This window comes from Homalodisca vitripennis, chromosome 8, assembly GCF_021130785.1.
Source record: "Homalodisca vitripennis isolate AUS2020 chromosome 8, UT_GWSS_2.1, whole genome shotgun sequence".
Classification (NCBI taxonomy): domain Eukaryota; kingdom Metazoa; phylum Arthropoda; class Insecta; order Hemiptera; family Cicadellidae; genus Homalodisca; species Homalodisca vitripennis.
The window spans coordinates 105866059-105886375 of record NC_060214.1 but is presented as its reverse complement, the minus strand read 5'-3'; the positions used below and the strand labels follow the sequence as shown (position 1 = coordinate 105886375).

Here is a 20317-nt window from a genome sequence, read left to right as displayed (position 1 = left end):
CTTATCCTTTATCAAGGTGACATGACTAAGAATAGCCTTGAATTTTGACAAGAGATAGCCACTTCCCCCAACCTTACAAATCCTGAATATACTGTCACTCCAGACGCAGAAGTAAACAATACCCTGTTAGGACTAAGCACAATGAGAGGTTTCTCAGCTTCTTGTTCTAAGTGAAAAATATTAGTTTGCAAATATGGAGGGGAAGCAATATCACTTCTGTTCCAACTATTACATCACATAATCATTATGGTAACTTGGCAAGCACTGCATCAAATTTCAATAGTTATTCAGCTCCAGTTTCTTGAGCATCTCTCAATTCAAATAGTTGCAGGAATTACCACACGTAGTGGTTACCAAATCTTTTCAATCCAGTTGATTTGTAATCTTCTATTAGAAAACCATTAATCTTATTTACGAATTAATCTCAAATTTGCTAAATGCTAAGATTAATCTTGAGAGCGGCTGGACCAATTTGGCTAGTTCTTTTTGTAAAATATTCATTGAAATCCGATTAAGGTCCCACCTATGAAGAGAAATATTTAAAAAGTTACTTAGAATATTTTGGAATTCACAAAAAAATGTTATTAAAGTTTCATAATCCAAATTTAACTGATACTAAACAGCTGTTGACACTTTCAGGTAAAGCTCGACAAATTAACTGAAACATTATTTACATTTAAATTTTATAAAATATTAAGTACGGTATAAAGTGCTTGCTCAGCAGTATAATGCAGATAGCAAATAAAAAGTTAATATCTAAATTTCACTCCATATTACAGCAGTGTCGATCTTAAAACATCTAATGCATTGTTAATACTATTTAAACACTGTTATAAAACTAACCTTAACAAACAAAGCTGGCAATGTTTTCACATAAGGTACTCAAAAAACTGGTGGTGTCTTCCTTGATATTATGATATGGCATATCAGATGCTTTTGGAAAAACAGAGAAATGAACACTAACAAGCCTCAACGAGTCCTTTCTTTCCCAGAATACAGTCCGAAGTACAAGACTTCTATAATGAGATAAACAATTATTTTGGAATGTTTTATGAACTTAATAAGGATTCTCCCTTATACCAGAATTATAAAGTAGATTTTCCCACTAAGCCACATGTTTCTCAATCTAAGTATGTATGTATATATTTATATATTCTTCATCGGGACTGTTGTCAAACTTGCCTTGTTTTAAATATTTTTATCTGCATGACATTTTATTTATTTTTATCATCTAAGAAGTGTAAAACACAACACTCCTCATGGCCATGGTCATGTATATGCTTATGCATATGAGGAATAATCAAATTTACCCAGTTTAGTATTTTTCAAGAATAACCAAATACTGTTTCATAAGCATTCAACACCAGTTCATGTTTCTTAAGTAAGATTCATATAAAGAGAAAACGTTCCTATTATTGTAAAAGAGCTTGTTTCTCTACAACTAACATTTCTTGAACAAGATCTTTTACAATATATTCAGTGTCAATTTAATGGAAAAAATTTGTAATAATATTTAAAAAGATGCATGTTATTTGAAGAAGTGAAGATGAATCCACCAGGAATTAAAAACGTAGAATGGCAAAACAAAATTTCAACTCACCCTATCAGTGGAGGGTTATGGTTGTTCATCACGTCACAAAGTAGGCCAGGTATATCAAAGTCTAGAAAATCATCAATTATTCCATTGTCTTGGTCCATGACTTCTAAGATTTTCCTGATTGCATAGACCTAAAAGAAAGAAAATTTTAAACACAGGATCAAAATAAAAGTGATTGCAAATTTAATAATTTAAGCTGTTTGGCACCAGGATAGGTTATGTATCAAGGGAAGCAGTTGATTTTGTTTAACTGTGTTTCAAACTCCTCGGATAGATTACTTGAATAGATGATCTGCGATGATTTGTTCAAGACCTTCAACCTGCTAGTGCATGCATAGCTCACTCGCGGTCAAGAAGTGCATATAAATTATCATAAGTTATAGCAATAATTGAGCCCTAAATGCAACAAGAATTTATGAACACGAATACAAATTTCAAACGTCTATTCAAACTTAAAGTATAAATTTTCATGGACCTAAGTAAAAGATTTTATTCAATTTCTCAGTAGTGTTGATGTATAAACTAAAAAGCCTTCAGTCTCAAGGAAAAAGTAGAAAGGTTCAACTCTTATTTAAATAAAAAAACAAAATCTTAAATAAAATATTTCTTTTATACCAAAAGTATTTAACATACAAACCATGTTATAATATTTTGATTTCTAAAATGAAGTATGACTTTTTCCAAGGTTCTACATTGGAGCCTTTGTTTAATTGTTATGCTTTAAAATATTTATCTTGTATGGAGTAATCAGGAAATCTATGTTTATAAGCAGACTGCAAGTACATAAAAATGCCTGCTTCTGCAGGGGATGAAGTGTAACAAATAAAGGTAAAAAAGTCTTATTTTACCAAGCAAACTTAGCTGGATGTTAGTTATGCTGGAATGAGTGTATCATCCATCATTAATTTATCTTTTTTAGTGAAAAAGTATTTTTCAGAAAAGGTGAGAAAACAAACTGTTTCAAAACACTGCTTAAGGAAATTTTTAAATCACAAATTAACAAACAACTATTTAATGGTTCAGCCTACATTACAAATAAAAGGCAATCAGCTGCTTACTCAACTTTCTAGGATTAACTATTGAAGAAAATATACACTGGAATATCCATTGAAGACTTTCTTCCTAGAGCAGATTCAGGGATTTAAATGCTCTAAATCAGGGGTTCTCAACCGGTCGCGGGACGGGTCTGGGGGGGTCGCGAGAGAGGTGATAAATGAAAAAAACTAAAAAACTCAGGCCATATATACCATATGAGCGGCGAATATCAAATGAAGCGACCATGTACTTATTTAGAAACTGAGTTGAGTCCGCTTGTTAAATACAATAAGTATATTTAATCAATTTACAATTAATCAATACTATTTTAAAATACAACTATAATTAACAAAAAGGAACAAATGGAGCTCTAAATAACTCAACATCGCTGCTAAAAATGATGGTGCCTGCCGCGCCACTTGTATCGTAACGTAGGCCTTATTGTTGTGAGACAAAATTTGTTTATTCTAAAAAAGGCACACTACACAAAATACATTGCAAAAAATACATTTTTTTAAAAGTCCAGCAGAATGACTTAATGAGAAACTTGAGCTTGCTTTGAATTAACTAACTGTAGAATGTCTGGGTTAAGTTTTGTCAAACACAAAATAATATCATTTTCCAGTGCCAAACGATTTCTTGATTTGGTTTTTAAATTCACCATTGTGGAAAATCCTTTTTCACAATTGTAAGAAGTAGAAAAAGGTATCAAAATCTGCAATGCTACTTTGGTCAATTCTGGGTGTTCCTTCTTTATACTTAGCCAAAACTTGTCGGGACAAACATCGTCAAAAGTTAGTTTCAATGACTGATCACTTGATATATCTATCAGTTCATCGTGGAGGCCAGCATTCAATTCAGCTTTTTGAACAGCTTTTTCGGAAAATGGTTTTGTTATCCACACAGATCCACTTGTATCTTTAACAGGAATATAATCATTCAACTGCTTTATCAATGCTTCAAGGTGTGATGATATGAGTAATGAGAGAGATGATGTGTCAATGGATGTGTCACCAATACTTGAGACATACTCCTTGAATTCTTGTGTAAGTTGGAAATTTTCAAAGTCTTCATCTTTTATTCTTGTATTCCAAAGAGTAAGTTTTCTTACAAATGCATTTACTCGGTCTTGAGCATACAAAATAGTTGTTTCTGGTCCTTGTAGGGATGAGTTCAAAATGTTGAGATGAGAAAAAATATCAGCTAAGTAAGCAAGCTTTATTAACCATTTTTCATCGCTGAAAAAATGGGAAAGTTCATGTTTACTGTCCATTAAAAAAAAGCAACATTTCTGATCTCAATGAAAACAGCCTACTCAACACCTTACCCCGGGACAGCCATCTCACTTCGGTGTGGAATAGGAAATGTTTGTGCAGGGCTCCTACCTCTTCACACAAGTTTTCAAGTAATTTACTCTGCAATGGTCGACTCTTGACATAGTTAACTTTGATAGCCTCAGCCAAAACTTGACGCAAGTCATCCGGCATTCCTTTAGCTGCCAAAGCTTGTCTATGTAAAAAACAATGCACCCAGTTTGCATTTGGCATTAACGTTTTCAACCTGGCAATCAATCCGCTGTTTTTACCCGAAAGGGCTCTTGCACCATCACTACAAATTGAAACACATTTGTTCCAATCAATTTCAAATGGTTCAGTTGCCTCAATGAACACTTTAAAAAAGACTTTCACCTGTGGCATGGTCTGGCAAAGATTTGCAAAATAATACATTTTCCTTAATAGAGTGACCGCAATCATACCTAATAAAACACAAAAACTGAGCACAGTTAGCAATGTCAGTTGATTCGTCGCATTGAATCGAAAAAAACGTGCTTTCTTTTATTTGCATCTTTAGCTGGTTCTGAACATCTTTCACCATGTCTGATATTTGTCGTGACACAGTGTCATTTAATAGTGGGATTTTTTTTAGCTTGTCAGCTTCTTGAGGATTAATCATATTTGAAACCATATCGATTGCGGCAGGAAGAATTAATTCCTCAGCAATGGTATGTGGCTTCCCCACTTTAGCAATCTTTAGCGCTACCTCGTACGAAGCTTTGAGGGCATTTTTGCTAACATCAGTATGACTTTTAATATTTACCTGTTGACTGCGAAGGGACAGCAGTTTTCTCTGGAAAAACTCGACTGGTTTGTTTTTCAGCGCAGAATGCTTAGTTTCAAGATGACGCTTCATTTTTGAAGGTTTCATGCTTTCAACTGATAAAACTTCACTACAAATAACACACTGAGGTTTGTTTTCAAGTTCAGTAAAACCAAACTGTAGATATGCATTATCATACTTTCGGCAATTTGGTTTTGAGACTTCGGAACTACTTTTGCTACATGAAGCTTCTCTTTTTAAAAACTTATCCATTATTAATACTAAAACTTGAGTGTTCAATTTGAAGATCAAAGTATGCACTATTTCTCAAGACGTCAGGCAGTCGACTGGCACACTCACTTTAGCACAGTGCTTGTCGGAGGACGAATTGCGCCGTGCGATGGCTGCGCGCGCAGCTCCATGTCAGGCTGTCTCTGCGGCTTTAAATACACCATGCGTCAATTCTGTAAATACACTGCGCATAGTCTTTGCCTGCTTTGATATTGAAGAATTGAAAATTGAAATGATTAAAATTACTTTCGTTACATTTATTACCGGATAGTTTATTAATTATTAAGAAATTAGTGCTCACTAACGTTTTTATATAGTTTTGAATAGTGTTTTTTTATGTTTTTTAAAACTAATTATTGCTGTCTTTTTGCATACAAAGGCTTACTTTACGATGTTACAAAAAGAGGGTCGCCAAAATTTTCAACCTAAAAAGGGGGTCGCAGCGTTGAAAAGGTTGAGAACCACTGCTCTAAATTAATAACAACATTTGCAACTTCTAACAGTTTAAACATTATTTATTTTTATACATTATTTTTATATGTTATTTTTTATATTTCATTCACATTTTTTTCTAACAGCACATAATGTTTTTCTCAAAAGAAAAACGTATGTACTGTGTATATCCAAATATTAGCTTAAAAATACAATAGAATAAATTCACCCTTTTTTTACCAAAAATCAATAATATAGTTTTCAAAAATAATTATTTTATTGATTACATTGAATAAACAGCTGTCACTAACTCAAAAACATTTTACTGCTTATTTATTGTAATTCAATTCTACTTATGTATTGATTTAAAACAATTATACCACAGTTATCATCCTGAAGGATGTTTAATATAAATCACATTTTTACTAATGTATTTTAATTACATAATAGTCCTACATTTACTATGTGAAAGTAGACTTACCTGCTTATTAACACTCCTAGACAACAAATTGATTTTCAAGTTTTTCAACAAAGTTGATATCAAAACGGATCCACTTTCCTGGTGGCGGTTCATCGAAACGCTTTTCTGAAAATAACACAGAGTGATATTATTTGTTTGCAGATTTCAAACTCCATACCAAAAGATATCAGGCCATATCAAAAAATGTTTACAACAACATAAAGCAGACCCAACACTGTTGCCATGACAACTAGTGAAGAAAAAATTAAAGAAGCAAGAAGTTTAGTCCAAGTCTATCGTCCTATGTATAAATACAGACCATAACAATTATTTTGCTATTGTTTGTAACATATGTCTCTCATAAGGATAGCTAGTATGAATGCAACATGTTTTTTTGGTATGATAAAAAATAAATCTAACAAAATTACAAAGTCACCACAGAAGGGATGAATTTTTGGAATTCCTTGAGAATCGAAAGTTTTATGATGCTGTTTGTAGAGCTATTTGTCTGGAAAGCAAGAGTCAGCACTACCCAGTAGGGATCACTTCTGGCTGGTTTATACCTACCAGTTGAACCCACCACTGGGCACAGCAAAAACCGATGTGCCACTTCAATCTGGGCCACCTTATGGATGTCCAGTAGCGGCACATCACTAACCGCAAATGTTGAGATTCTGGGGTTCATGGGCAATTCGATAGGTCTAATCTACTGTGGAAGATGACTGTTGGAGTTGGTGGGGTTTGTTCCCTTACCTCATAGGTTCTTGTTAACCTCAACAAGGGTGTGCCACCCCCTGCCTACTTTGACTGTAGAGGCTCGTTCAGAGCTGGCCTCCCCTTCTTCCAGGATGACTTTGAGATGTAGTGCCCTAATTCTTCCTCATGGATCTCGATAGGAGGCGGCCCCTACTCCATAACCTTACCCATCCTGAATATCCTATCACTCTGGAAGCAGCGCAAAGGTTCTTACAGGACTAAGTGCAATTTATAAGCTTCTTGTCCTAACAAAAAAAAAAAAAAAGAATAAGACAGCACATAAGACAACAATTTAGTTTTTTGTAAAATCAATGTAGTAATTTCCTCTAAGACAGGGATTGCTATCAGCCGCACTAGATTAAGCTTGAAACACTTAAACGTACTGTCAGACACATACCAAACCTAGTCGTATTACCAAACCAAACAATACAAAATTATTGAAACTTATCATTTTAAGGCACCAGACAAATTAAAACTCTTACGTTGCCAACAACACAGCATGGTTGCTGATCTTAATCCTCTTAAAAGCTGACCACTGGAGAGATCAAAATCCAGGGATACTTGACGTCATCATTTTTACATTCCTGTAATAGGAACCAGATCCATGGCTGCTTATGTTACAACCTACCAGTATCATGGCACTACCAGGAATCCATAATTGGGCAATGAAGTTTCCTAAGAGGGTTGACCTTTTTGATGAACTTTGAGTCTTTTACTATTGCATCATTTTCCCAAACATAACACCAGAAACGTTCCTTTATACTTTTATTTTGGACTCTAAACTGATCTAACATCAGTTTTTACTTATATCCACCAACTCAAATGCCACATCTTTATAACCTTGATTATTTATCCACCACTGCCTCACCACAGTTTTCCACGACTGTTCCACAAGCCATATTTTCACAACTGTTCCATCACCCAGATTTTCACAACTGTTCTTCCACCTAGACTTTCACAACTTTTTTCCTTACTATTCCTGGAATTAACCCTTCTACTAACTCTGTTTACTGTGGAGACAAAATAGCATTATGGCTTCTTCTAACGGCTTCTAAGATGATCAACAAAACCAATTATTTCCATTAAATAAACGATAGATCTTCTAAAACTATAAAAATAACCTATTAATTATTACATGCTAAAAAATATTTGCTAACTACTTAGCCAAAAAAGCTCCTTGACTATGATTTATCTATTTAAAATATAGCAGAATAACCCTTGACCAATCGTTGTGCCAAAAGGCCACTTAACTTATATTCTAAAGATCATGACAGATTCAAAGTTGGATTCTTTTATTTGTCATTACAACATTTTATATTTGACATTCAATATGTACGAAATTTGTCAAGCATTAACAGTCAAAAACAATTGATAATTGGCAAAGTAAGTTTAATAAAACTCTTGAACACAATGAACACAAAACCCAACACCACTAACTTATTTCTATTTATGGTACTTTTAAATAGATTTCGGTCATGAATTTTCTCAATATTTACCAGTAGAGGATAATGGCAATGATATTGTTAACTTGGCCCCCAACCAAACATCCCAGTTTCCCAATATAAACTTAACTTCAACAGGCTTTACTACATTATTTAATCTCTCCTAGGCTTTATCAATGAAGCTTTTTCCTGCATATAAAAAAAGTTTTATTACATAACAATTTACCTTATTAGTATCCAAGTATCCATGACTTATCAGATATATATATAATTAGCCTACAATGTTACTATCAGACACTGTGGATTGAATCAGGTAAATGACACATCGCATATTGTTTATATGGCTGTATAATTATTAGCGACCACCAAAACAATCGAATCGGCAAACCAATTTATTGATTAGAAATATCTAAACTAACGAGTACAAACCATTCTTATTACAGTTGGTTACTATTAATTATAGCTAGCTGTTTTGAATATATTACAACAGTAATGTTTAAAATTATTTCAAACAATCTAAAAACATTTGTGTAGTATTTGAGTAATGGACGCAACAACAATGACAATGAAATTTTGTTCTTTGAGTTACAAGCCGTCAGACATGCTCATACTTCAAAACAGTAAGGAGTAAGCTTTACATTGTTTTGTTTGTACCATTTAATAAATACACATATAAATAGTTTTCAACTAATCATTAAATTATTGATTATTAGATATAAAAACCATGGCTGAAATAGGCTGCAGTATAAAAAGCAGCCCACCACAACAATCGAATCAACTATCAATTAGAAATATCTAAAGTGTCAAATATAAACACATTTGATAGCCTATTTATAATTAATAATAGCCAGCTGCTTTTATTTCACAGAATAACAATATTGTTTAAAATTAAGTTAATTCAAACTAAGTAAAATCAATTGTATAGTGAGTAATGACATTGGCAAGAACAATGGTGATGAATATGCAAGGCACTGTTTGTATCAAAACGTATTTTTCAACATTGAACAATGTTTCAAATGGTTACAAGATAATGATCACGTTCCTTTGAATTCAAAGTATCCAGTTTGTGATGAGGAGATGAAAACTAGAATTAAAGGTGGAAATCAAACAGTGTTTTGTTGCAAGAAAATTCTAAAGAAACACAAAGTTACAAAAACACACATGTAGAAGACTTTTTTTGAACACTCTAAACTTGGTTTAGTGAATATATTTACAATCATGTAACTTACTATTTTAGTTTGAACCAAACGACTATAACTTATTAATAAATGAATTTGGTTTTAATGGTATCAGTATGTGCAGATATAGCCTATCATTTCCGATTGGGTATCATTTTGTACTGAGGTTTTTAATAAAAAAATTTTGGGTAGGGTACGATAAGCGGACCCGGTTTTTTATATCGAAGAATGTAATGATCGATACCTAATATTCGCATCCCAATCCCAGACTATCAATCGATATAGAAGTATCTGTAGTCCGCAATAACCAACATATGTTTTAAATTTAAATGTGAATTTAATATAAACAGTGATTAAACAAATTATTATAACCGAAATTAGGAAAACTGAAAACGACTATTTTTTTGAAGATATTTGCCCCTCTCACAGTTACATTTGTTTCTTTCCCACAAATTTCACATAATGGGTTTTCGGTACGAGTCCTACATGTTGAAGCCACGAAAAACATATCTTATCATCTTTCAAAGCAATGTCTTGTAGTTTTCTAAAATTGACTGCCATTTCTATAACCAAATGTTACTTACGTAGAATTGAAATATTACCTTATGTGTATTACTTTGAAAGTGTTTACAGCTGTTGATATAGATTATTTAAGTTAATTGTTCAAAATAATTAATTAGTATCGATTGATTATATCGATGGTTATGATTAAGTAATATCGGTTGCCAATTTCGATATAAAAAAAAACCGGGTCCGCTTATCGTACCCAACCCAAAATTTTAAATGCTTATAAAAATGTAACAAAAGTATTTTTATATTTTCCATAATCTTAAATGGGTATCTAGCCTATAACCTATTTCTTTTATACATAAATTATAGATTCACTACAAATACAATCTGAAAAGCCTATAAAGTAATTTGGTTTGACATTATTGTTTCAAATTAATTCAAACAAGGTAAAATCATGTGTATGGCATTTGAGTAATGGCCACAAGTACAATGGCAATGCACATGTGTTATTTGTGTAGTTTGAGACACTTTTATTTAAAAGTAACTAAGTGTCACACTGTTTTGTTTCTTACATACACTTTATAAATATGTAGCCTATAGCCTAGATTTTTTTATTCACCATTAAACTAATTTTTAAGACATAAAAACAGCCGAACTATGCTGTAAATTGAAATTCCTAACTTATAACATAATTCGGTCAGACATTTTAGTTTTAGTAGCTTTAGATAAACATGAATATCGATGATTCAATTGTCATGGTAGGGGCTTATTAAACTGCAAACCTGAACTAGGCTATACCATAGTATGAAATACCTATAACATAATTAGGTTTGTTATTGTTCATTAGTTTAGATAATCAGAAATATTGATAATTCAATTATCGCAGTGGCCGTTTATCATATTGCAGCCAATATTGTTCCAAATTAATTAAAATAAACTAAAATCATGTTTATGTTAGTTAGGTAATTAAAGGCCGCAAACACAATGGCAATATAAATATGGTACTTATGTCACGTTTATCCTTCAAAATAGTAAAAAGTAACTAAATGGTACACCGTTTTGTTTGTTACATTTTATATTTATAAAATGAGCTGGATTTTTATTCACCATTAAATTATTACCTTTTTAGTTATTAAAACAGTTGAGCTATAAGTTTACTATAATTTGAAATAGGGCCTAGATTACCTATAAAACAATATGGTTCAAAATTTTGTTTTCGCTAGTTTAGATAATTATGAATATTGATTATTTGATTGTGGTTGTAGCTGCTTATTACAATCTTTGACTGTCAGTAAATAAATATTAAAATTTGTAATCTAATTTCCATTTAAAACCTAGGATTAAGTAGGTGAAAGTTTCAGATATCTAAGTGGACGATATTTTATGTCTATTAGAAAATATATAGATCCTTAATATAACCTTACCTTTCGAGGCATCATTTGTATTAGAAGATCTAAATCAAATGGAAATTGCTGATAAAGCTAACTTTTAACAAAATTCCTTTAAAATTAATTAACGAAGCTCACTGGCGTATGATACTATCTTCCTATCTATTTGACATAATGCATTTCTTGAAAGGCGAAGTGAAGCTTTACTGTTCAGACAAACATTCACAAAATTAATTAAAGTTATCAAAACAATAAACCACAAAATTTGAAACAAAACTAAAACAAAATCAGGTTTATATATTGTCATACATCCCACTAAATTAATAAGTACTTCACATACAAATATCTAAAATAATAACAAACATAATCAGGTTAACTTATGCCGTTATGAAGTTAAGGTATAATTGAACGTGATGTACGCGTTACGCGATTACTCCGATACATAGATAAAATGGGCTAAATAGCAAATCAAATCCCAAACTCAAATCCAGATGACGGATATAAACAAATATTATTGTTTACAAGCATTCCTGGTTGTCTAACGACAGACTTCGGACGACAGAATGAACAGACTGTTTGTTAATTATTTGTTTTTTTTATGTGAAACGTCTGAAATTCTAGCCTGAACCGTTGCGTTTATTTAATTTCTTCAGAACAGGCTCAGGATTAGTAAGAAGTGAATATTTTGCATTTGAAATGGGATTCGAATTCGGTAAACATATACTACAGACATAAATCTATATTATAAATATTTTTGGAAAAAACCGTGTTATTTTTCTCATCGGAAATGTATCTGTCCCAGTTTTTATTGTTTAAATATTGGAGTAATGATCATCCAAACACGGGAAGAATGACCGTCTAAATTGGTATTTCAGTGTCATAGTTAAAAATTATTCTGGAAGTCCACTACGTCATACTGCTGGCGACAAATTAAATCAGTTCTGTGAGATACTTAAGTCACTATCAGGTAAAATATCAAAATTCCCGTGAGTCTGATTACGAATACCTCCTCTTCTGTCAATGTAGATTACAGCAGCCGCCCTGTTGATGACAATTCTAGTTTTAAACACTTATTACCTTCGTACCTTAGTAGTCGATAGTCAACATCGAAAGAGCCGTTCTTCCCATATTTGGAAGATCATTTGTCTCATATTTAAACAACTATAATTAGTAAAATAGGTTTTAATCGAAATCAAAAGAGCACAATATGTCTCTTAAGAGTTTCCATACAAGTAATTTTAAAAGTGTATAATCGGAATGTTAGGCTAATTATTATATCAACACAATTCAGAGTCCCGGGGTAATAAGTTGAAATATTAACCAATTGACGACCCCAATGACCAGGAATGGATATTCTATTTTTGTATTTATCAATTGACACGCCTATTTGTAAAATAGGGAATGTCATTATTCTACCCGCTAAAGTAAATATATACTCGCTGAATGGGGTACAGCTGAACCAATTAGGCTATGTTTCCCTTCAATCCAACAGGTCTTCTACTGATTAACTGCTTCCACCCAAAACTTACCATCTTCCTATTTGTCTTTCTTTACAGAATTGGTACCTAACACAGTCACCAATATGGTAATTTACGTTTAACGTGGGAGTGATGACGCTTCGATCTATGAATTACCACTTTATTGCTATTACTAAAAAGGCAAGATGGTGCATCGATTGTTGTTACCTATTGCAAAACTGGACTCATTACTGCGGACGAAGGGATATAAAATTTAAGAAATTATTCATCCTCGAGAAGTGTACTTCATTGTGTTTTCCAAAGTGGGTTCCAAAATAACTTAATGTCATACCCTTAAATTATAAGATACTGTACAAAATATTTTTAAAACCCATGACCAACTTCGTTTCCGTTTAGTCAAAAACCTTTTTAAAAAGGTCGTAAATGTTACTACAAAAAACTAGGTGTATTATTCTAACGATTCGCTGAAATATAAATAATCATACTGTAATATTTGGTCAGGTTAAGTTTCTTAGAATATTTTTCGTCATTTGCCAATATTTATGACGTTGATCAAGTTAATGAGAAGGCTAAATATATCAGTGTATCCTTTTCACTCCTTAATTATTTCTGTCTTCTCATCCCCCCTCATGTCTCTCCTGCTTATGAATACGATACCTACCAAACTCTGTATATCAACTGTATACTATTTATTATAATAGGGACGTTGAATTTGGTGAAACAAGGGCAAGAGAATTAGGAAACAAAAGGAATGATTATAAGGAACCAATACAGCATACCTGTATATGGTTGTACTCTTTTTTTATCTAGTGAAGCTCATATTACTGCTTTGAAAAACTTTAGATGTGCACGATTGCCCAAGCAGAAGATTCCACTTATTTAGCAAGTTAAGATCAAACTGATCAAGAACTTCACACTCCGAGGTAACCAGCCCATTCGAAAATGACCCAGCGTAATGAGATGGTGTTGTTTTACTATATAGCATCAGTTTTAATGACTGATTATCTCAATTCCTTGCCTTATTTTAGTAACTTCAATATTACACTCTCCAACAAACAGCAATCTGTTCACCTGCGCACCACTGAAAAGTCTAGGTATGATGATGACCCCAAACCACCCCCAAAGTTCCAAAGCTGGTACTCACTGACTGTGCGTTAGCGAAGACTATCATTCTAGGGTTAGAAAATTGTCACTTGTCTGTCTATCCACACGATCTCAAAAACTAATTGATATTGAACAGTTTGAAATTGTGTATGATCTTCATATCAATATGATGAAAACTGAGTTCGATGATAATATATGTCACTATATCGGATTTGAGTGAGCGACAATAAATATTTTATATTGATCTTATGGATAACCATTATGGTGACAAGAAAATAGCAGAATAAATGAATTTGTAAACAAACTCATGACACTCATAAGAGATGTTTAAATGTGACGTATTAATACGTGTAGAGTAACTATCCGTTATACAGGGTGTTTGAAAAGTATGGGTACGGCTTAATATTTTAAAAACCATAGGTGATAACATCTATAAACTTTGCACAGTGTCATATGGCTATGTAAACTATTTTTCCTTGCTATTACCATGACATGCCTACCATGGGGGGACGGCCCACGGAGGAAAACATGTAAATCTTAAATTGAAGCATGGGTCGAGTGATACCTCATTTGAAAGAGCTCACTTAGTAGAGTTGAATTCCGCAAACCGCATCTCAAAAGGTTTATCCAATCAGAAATGGCGGCTTGTTTTAGGTACACATTGTTAAGTACATTATGCGCTGCCATTTCTGACTGGATCGTCGTATTCTGATGCGGTAGGCGGCGTTTCACTCTACTAACCAATGTGTTTTCACTGACTTTTTTAATTAGCAAATTACGTCATAAATTTATAACACAATAAATAAAACTAAAAAACATTGGTATTTATTGTGTTATAAATTTATGACGTAATTTGCTAATTAAAAAAGTCAGTGAAAACACATTGGTTAGTAGAGTGAAACGCCGCCTACCGCATCAGAATACGACGATCCAATCAGAAATGGCAGCGCATAATGTACTTAACAATGTGTACCTAAAACAAGCCGCCATTTCTGATTGGATAAACCTTTTGAGATGCGGTTTGCGGAATTCAACTCTACTAAGTGAGCTCTTTCAAATGAGGCATCACTCGACCCATGCTTCAATTTAAGATTTCCATGTTTTCCTATGTGGGCCGTCCCCCCATGGTAGGCATGTCATGGTAATAGCAAAGAAAAATAGTTACATAGCCATATGACACTGTGCAAAGTTTATAGATGTTGTCTCTTATGGTTTTTAAAATATTAAGCCGTACCCATACTTTTCAAACACCCTGTATATATAATTTCATGGTGACTTGGTGTGTAGACTTTTGTTATTCACACGCTTATATGAAAGCAAAACCTAATAAAAAAAAAATGTGAATGTATATGTGGCAAGATATCTCGGAGAAGAATTTCGTTCACAAACTTTTAATAATGAACGGAACTCTACCTCAACATAGACAAGAATGAGTTCTACGATGGTGTACGAGTCCAAGTATGGAATTTGGCTGAGCTTCGTTGAAGCTATCATTCAGCTGGCTGACGCAATTTCTCTTTTGTTTGCCGTAAGATGTACAAATTCCTTTACAGTAGCCTATGATTGTCTGTCATTCTATACGTCAATAATGAAATGAGCTAGATGCTTGAAATTTTGTACCGAACATCAAAAAAGCATGTTACGTGATATACTCATACCTTGTATATTTGTATATACTCGTAACGGTATGGTCATACTACAGGGCCACTCAGAGGGAATGGGAGCAAAAGGTGCTAGCTACCCCGGGCCACAAAGTCAGGGTAAGATTTAAAACTGTGTAGCTTACTAACATAGAGATTAAGAGACGAGATTACAAGTTAGTGTTAAATTAAAGTAATTATAACAACATTTTTAAATTCTAGTTCAGTTTTGCCACTAGCTTTAAAACATTTCAAGAACACGAATAGTTTTTGTCTATTTCAACGCAGGTTTACTTCCACAATGCAATCAATGGAAGCCAATGAATTATTTCTAAGACGGGTTATAAAACGTGGTAATAACTAGCACAGGTTGATTATCGATATGATAAGCGACTATGGCAACAGCCCCAGTTGGATAAGATGTTACGGTAAGTTTGTACCTAGGATCCAGCACCTACAGGCATATGCCTGCATCTAACTGTTGTGTCTCAGATACATGTTTGTAACTATTCTATTGTGTTTTATGTTCTGTTTGAAGTGGCAGGCATATCGACGGTATGGTTTGGTGGTCTAATTTCCGTTTTTCAGTATTTTATAAGAAATAGGCAAGTTTATTTATGAGTAAATAAATAAACAGCCAAAAATATAAATAATATTAATTACGTAAAAGTCTAATAAATGGTTTTTGGAGTGATTAAGTTAGTATTACAAGTTTAGTTCAGAGTTGATTAAAGATTATTACAGGATTCTTTACTTGTTTTTATGTGTAATGTACTTTTATAGCTCTTTATTAGTAGAAAATAATGAGGATATTGGTTTTAATTATTTAAACCCAGTTATAAACAGTCGACGTAAACTGATTTGTTTAAACTTACCCACAGTAATAGTGGCATTGGTAAGCAATTATGGCTACGTTTTTCTATCAATATTTTATACAGGATGGAAATATAGCAACTTACTCCACAATTTTAATACTAAAAAGGCACTCAAAATCTTAAGCAGATATTTACTACACGTTCGGTTAATGTTTAAGTTTAAATAATGGTTTACGGAGGGTGGCCGCCACCCATAACATGTAAGAATTAAAAAGCATATCCAGAAGAAGTTTTTTAACAGGTTGAAATTGTTTTCAGAAATACACAGCCACATTAAAACCAATTAAATAAGAATCAGTAATGGGAAGGAACACCTTAATAATACATTTAAGATACAAGTTTTGTAGATATTCTTTTTTCCGAAATATAAGTGTTGGTTTTTTGGACCCCATACAAAAATATTAAATAAAACACAGTTATAAATGGGTATAATGAATCAATATTATAACCTGCTTTGGATTTATTTTAATACTGTGTCATCAGATTGGTCTCCAAATAAGGGTTACTATTTTTAAAACTTTTTCATTTCATTAAAAATATGTATATATCCAGTTTTAAATTTTTGTCACCATAACAAATAAACACAAAATAAAATTTATTTTAAAATGGTATTGCATAAAAGATTAATTTTATGGGTGGTAGGATTGTTTTCCTGTATTTATTAATTAAAAGGGGAAAAAGAAAACGCTTAAAATAGTCTAACGAATATCTCCTAAAGCGTTATTTTTTTATTATTAAAAATAAGAGTGCTGCGAGGTTAATTTTGTTGCCTCTATGCATATTTAGAATATTCAAAATTCTTTAGCCTTGGAGAGTTTTACAATTAGTGTTAACATTTTGAGGCAGTGTAATCTTATTTTTAAGTACATTTTAATTTAAGATTTCTCCATAATTTAAGATTTCCTTTTGCAACTGTTTAAAATTTAAAATCATGACACTTTCACTGTGTATGACTGATTACATTGTAATGTTCCATATCGGTTAAATATTAGACTTCCAAAATAGTATGATTTTTTTAAATGTAATAAATACTTTATAAAGCGTTCTCCATAGTTAAACGTTTTATTAACACCAACAAAATAAAGTAAATCTTCCAGGGACTTTTATTTTACTTTGTACATATATGCGTGAATTTATTAATGAACTTTGTGAAATGCTCTTAAATCTGCAGAACATTTAAAAATTAGAAAGTAATGGTAAAAATATTTGATTAGGAAACTATAATAATTTTACAATGCAATAATCATACTTAAGAAAGTTAAAAAATCTAATTATTAAGCGGTAAAATATAAGTTTATGAAAGTGTCACAAAAGTTCAGAGAACATATTTTGCGGTATAACCCATACATTTATATTATTTACTAGTAGAATAACGGGATAAAAATCTAACAAGGCATTGTTTTTGTTGTTTTAGAGTAGGCTACAATAATACTTCGTTTCCGGCAGGGTTCCCGATATTTTGCACAAACCTAGAAAAAAATGCTTTGTTAAAGGAGTGCAATGTAGATCTATCTCAACATTAAACATATTAGACTATTTAAATTTTAATCCACCTTGTTTGATTAAATCCATTCGTTTTTAAAACTACAACATCAAACATTGAAATTTAGAGTAACGCTAAAAACGGTTAAGTGTTCATGACGGTTTGAGGAATAACCAATCGTTCGGTGATTTCCGGTGAGAAGTAATATTCCCTGTACCCTAAAGTAATTCACATACAAATTATTTATTAATATTTCCAAATAGATAATAATATTAACATTCTTTCCATTACAATGTTGGGATTTTTATAAAACAGAAAGAATATAATAATAAGTTTTGGCAAGAAACACCTTAATACTAAATTTAAGATAAAATGTTTATGGATATTCTCCATTCCCGAAATATGAGTGCTGATTTTTTGGACCATTACCGCAATTAGTGGTACTGAAAATGTGGCACACAGTTCGCTGGTACACAGTTCACTGGTACACAGTTCACTGGTACACAGCTCACTGGTACACAGCTCACTGGTACACAGTTCACTGGTACACAGCTCACTGGTACACAGTTCACTGGTACACAGTTCACTGGTACACAGTTCACTGGTACACAGTTCACTGGTACACAGTTCACTGGTACACAGTTCACTGGTACACAGTTCGCTGGCACACAGTTCGCTGGTTCACAGTTCACTGGTACACAGTTCACTGGTACACAGTTCACTGGTATTTAGTTCACTGGTACACAGTTCACTGGTATTTAGTTCACTGGTACACAGTTCACTGGTACACAGCTCACTGGTACACAGTACTCGATACTCAAGCATTGGACATGTTGTGTACATCCGATTTTATTTCTCGCACAACGAAAACAGCTTTTATGGTTGTCCCGCTAATTCAAGGCCAAAAGCATGAACATTATGAGTAGTTTACATTTTTGAAAAAAAAGTTCCGTAAACAATTATGAGGATATTTTTAGATGTAAACCGATGTCAACTGCACTATGCACTATGTCTGCCTCTGTCGCTTTAATAAATATTAAAAAGTCCGTTAAAAAGTTTTTGTTAACTGCAAATTTAACATCAATCAATAATTTATCATTTATTATCTTACATTCCTAAAAAGCAAACAAAATTGTTAAAAAATCTACTAAAATATGCAGTTAATAATATTTAAGATTGATATATAAAGTGAATGTTCAAATGGAATACACAGGTTTCCATATATTCTCGTTAAGTGATCTCTCAAAATCAAAGGCTCCTGCGCATGGCTGCTCAGATATTTGCTTCTGCGCAGGTTTCTTTGCGAGCGGTTTATCTATAGAATTGAAACCTGTACAGAAGCAAATGAAGTATAATCCATTCTTGTCTTCTGAGGTGGTGCGTTTAAAATGGTGGATTTCTGGAATATACGAGTATTTTACATTCTACAACACACGTTTTTCAAATAATAAATATTACTTAACTCTCCAACTGTTGTTTATCAAAATTTTGATAAACATAACCCTTAGCGGATTGTTGTTCGTCAAAATTTTGATAAACAAACATTCCCTTGCATAATCACTCATAACAGTATATTCCGGCAACGTATCGATTCGATTCATGCACCATTGGATTCGGGGAAAAAAAGCATAAGGAATACTATAGTTTTATTCCTTTTTGTATTGTAGTTGCAACGTACCAAGTTCGTAGTTTGGAACGTAAAAGATGTGACCGCCATGTTGTCGATGCCGTCTGAGTTGTTGATGTGACGAGTCGTGTTTATTAGTAAGTTTTAGTAGGTTTATTTGTGTTTTAGTGTTGTGTTTAGTGTGTGGTGAATTGTTAAATATTGCAGTAGTGCAAATAAATTTATTTTAGAATAAATAAATTTCTCGAAAATTTTTCGCAAAAGTTTTGAGTAATGACAAAATGAAACTTTTTTCAACTCTTTAAAAAAAAGTTATGGAATTTATTTTACTACTGCTGTATAGTTTACTTCATTCTGAGTAATAAAATATGCAATATAACATGTATTGAAGTAAAACTGTATTAGTAAAACTTTTATTAGCAAACTCTTACATATACACCCTATTTTCACAATTTATGCGCATCGCTGCTTTTTGTTATATAGTGTTATTATAGTTTCATAAATTTGTATAATGCTTATGTGTTTCTGAAACTAGAATAAATTTGACACACAATGGTACTCTCACTTTTATAGTTTTCTTACTATAACTTGGTTTGCTAGGTATGGTCCCCCCAAATAAAAAAAAAATGTAAATTTTGAATTTAATGGAAAAAAAATTTTAGTAAAAATTTGTTTAAGGCCAAATTTAAATACTAATATTATTATATGTTTAATTCTGAACACAAAAATATATACTTCTATATATATATTACTTTTAATTTATATTTTTAATTAAATTTTTAAAAAACCCTTGCACGAGGCTCGAAAACATGCCGCCACTACAGGAAAAAATGACTGCCAGTTGGAGGGTTAAACAGTTTTATAGGTCCTTTCATGAAATAATTTTAAACCCTTGTAATGATTTCAGTTTAAACAGAAGAAGCA

The 20317-nt window shown here is 32.4% G+C and overlaps 1 protein-coding gene across 1 annotated transcript in view; it reads right to left on the bottom strand.

Moving 5' to 3' along the window:
- Positions 1-11647, bottom strand: part of LOC124367845 — a 51466-nt gene extending 39819 nt beyond the window's left edge. Inside the window, exons 1-3 of the mRNA XM_046825006.1 lie at positions 11223-11647; positions 5934-6038; positions 1601-1728 (exon numbers count right to left, since the gene is read on the bottom strand). Of these exons, the coding sequence (XP_046680962.1) occupies positions 1601-1728; positions 5934-6038; positions 11223-11237 (248 nt within the window). The 5' untranslated portion in view covers positions 11238-11647. The remainder of the gene's footprint in view (positions 1-1600; positions 1729-5933; positions 6039-11222) is intronic.
- Positions 11648-20317: the final 8670 nt, after the last annotated feature.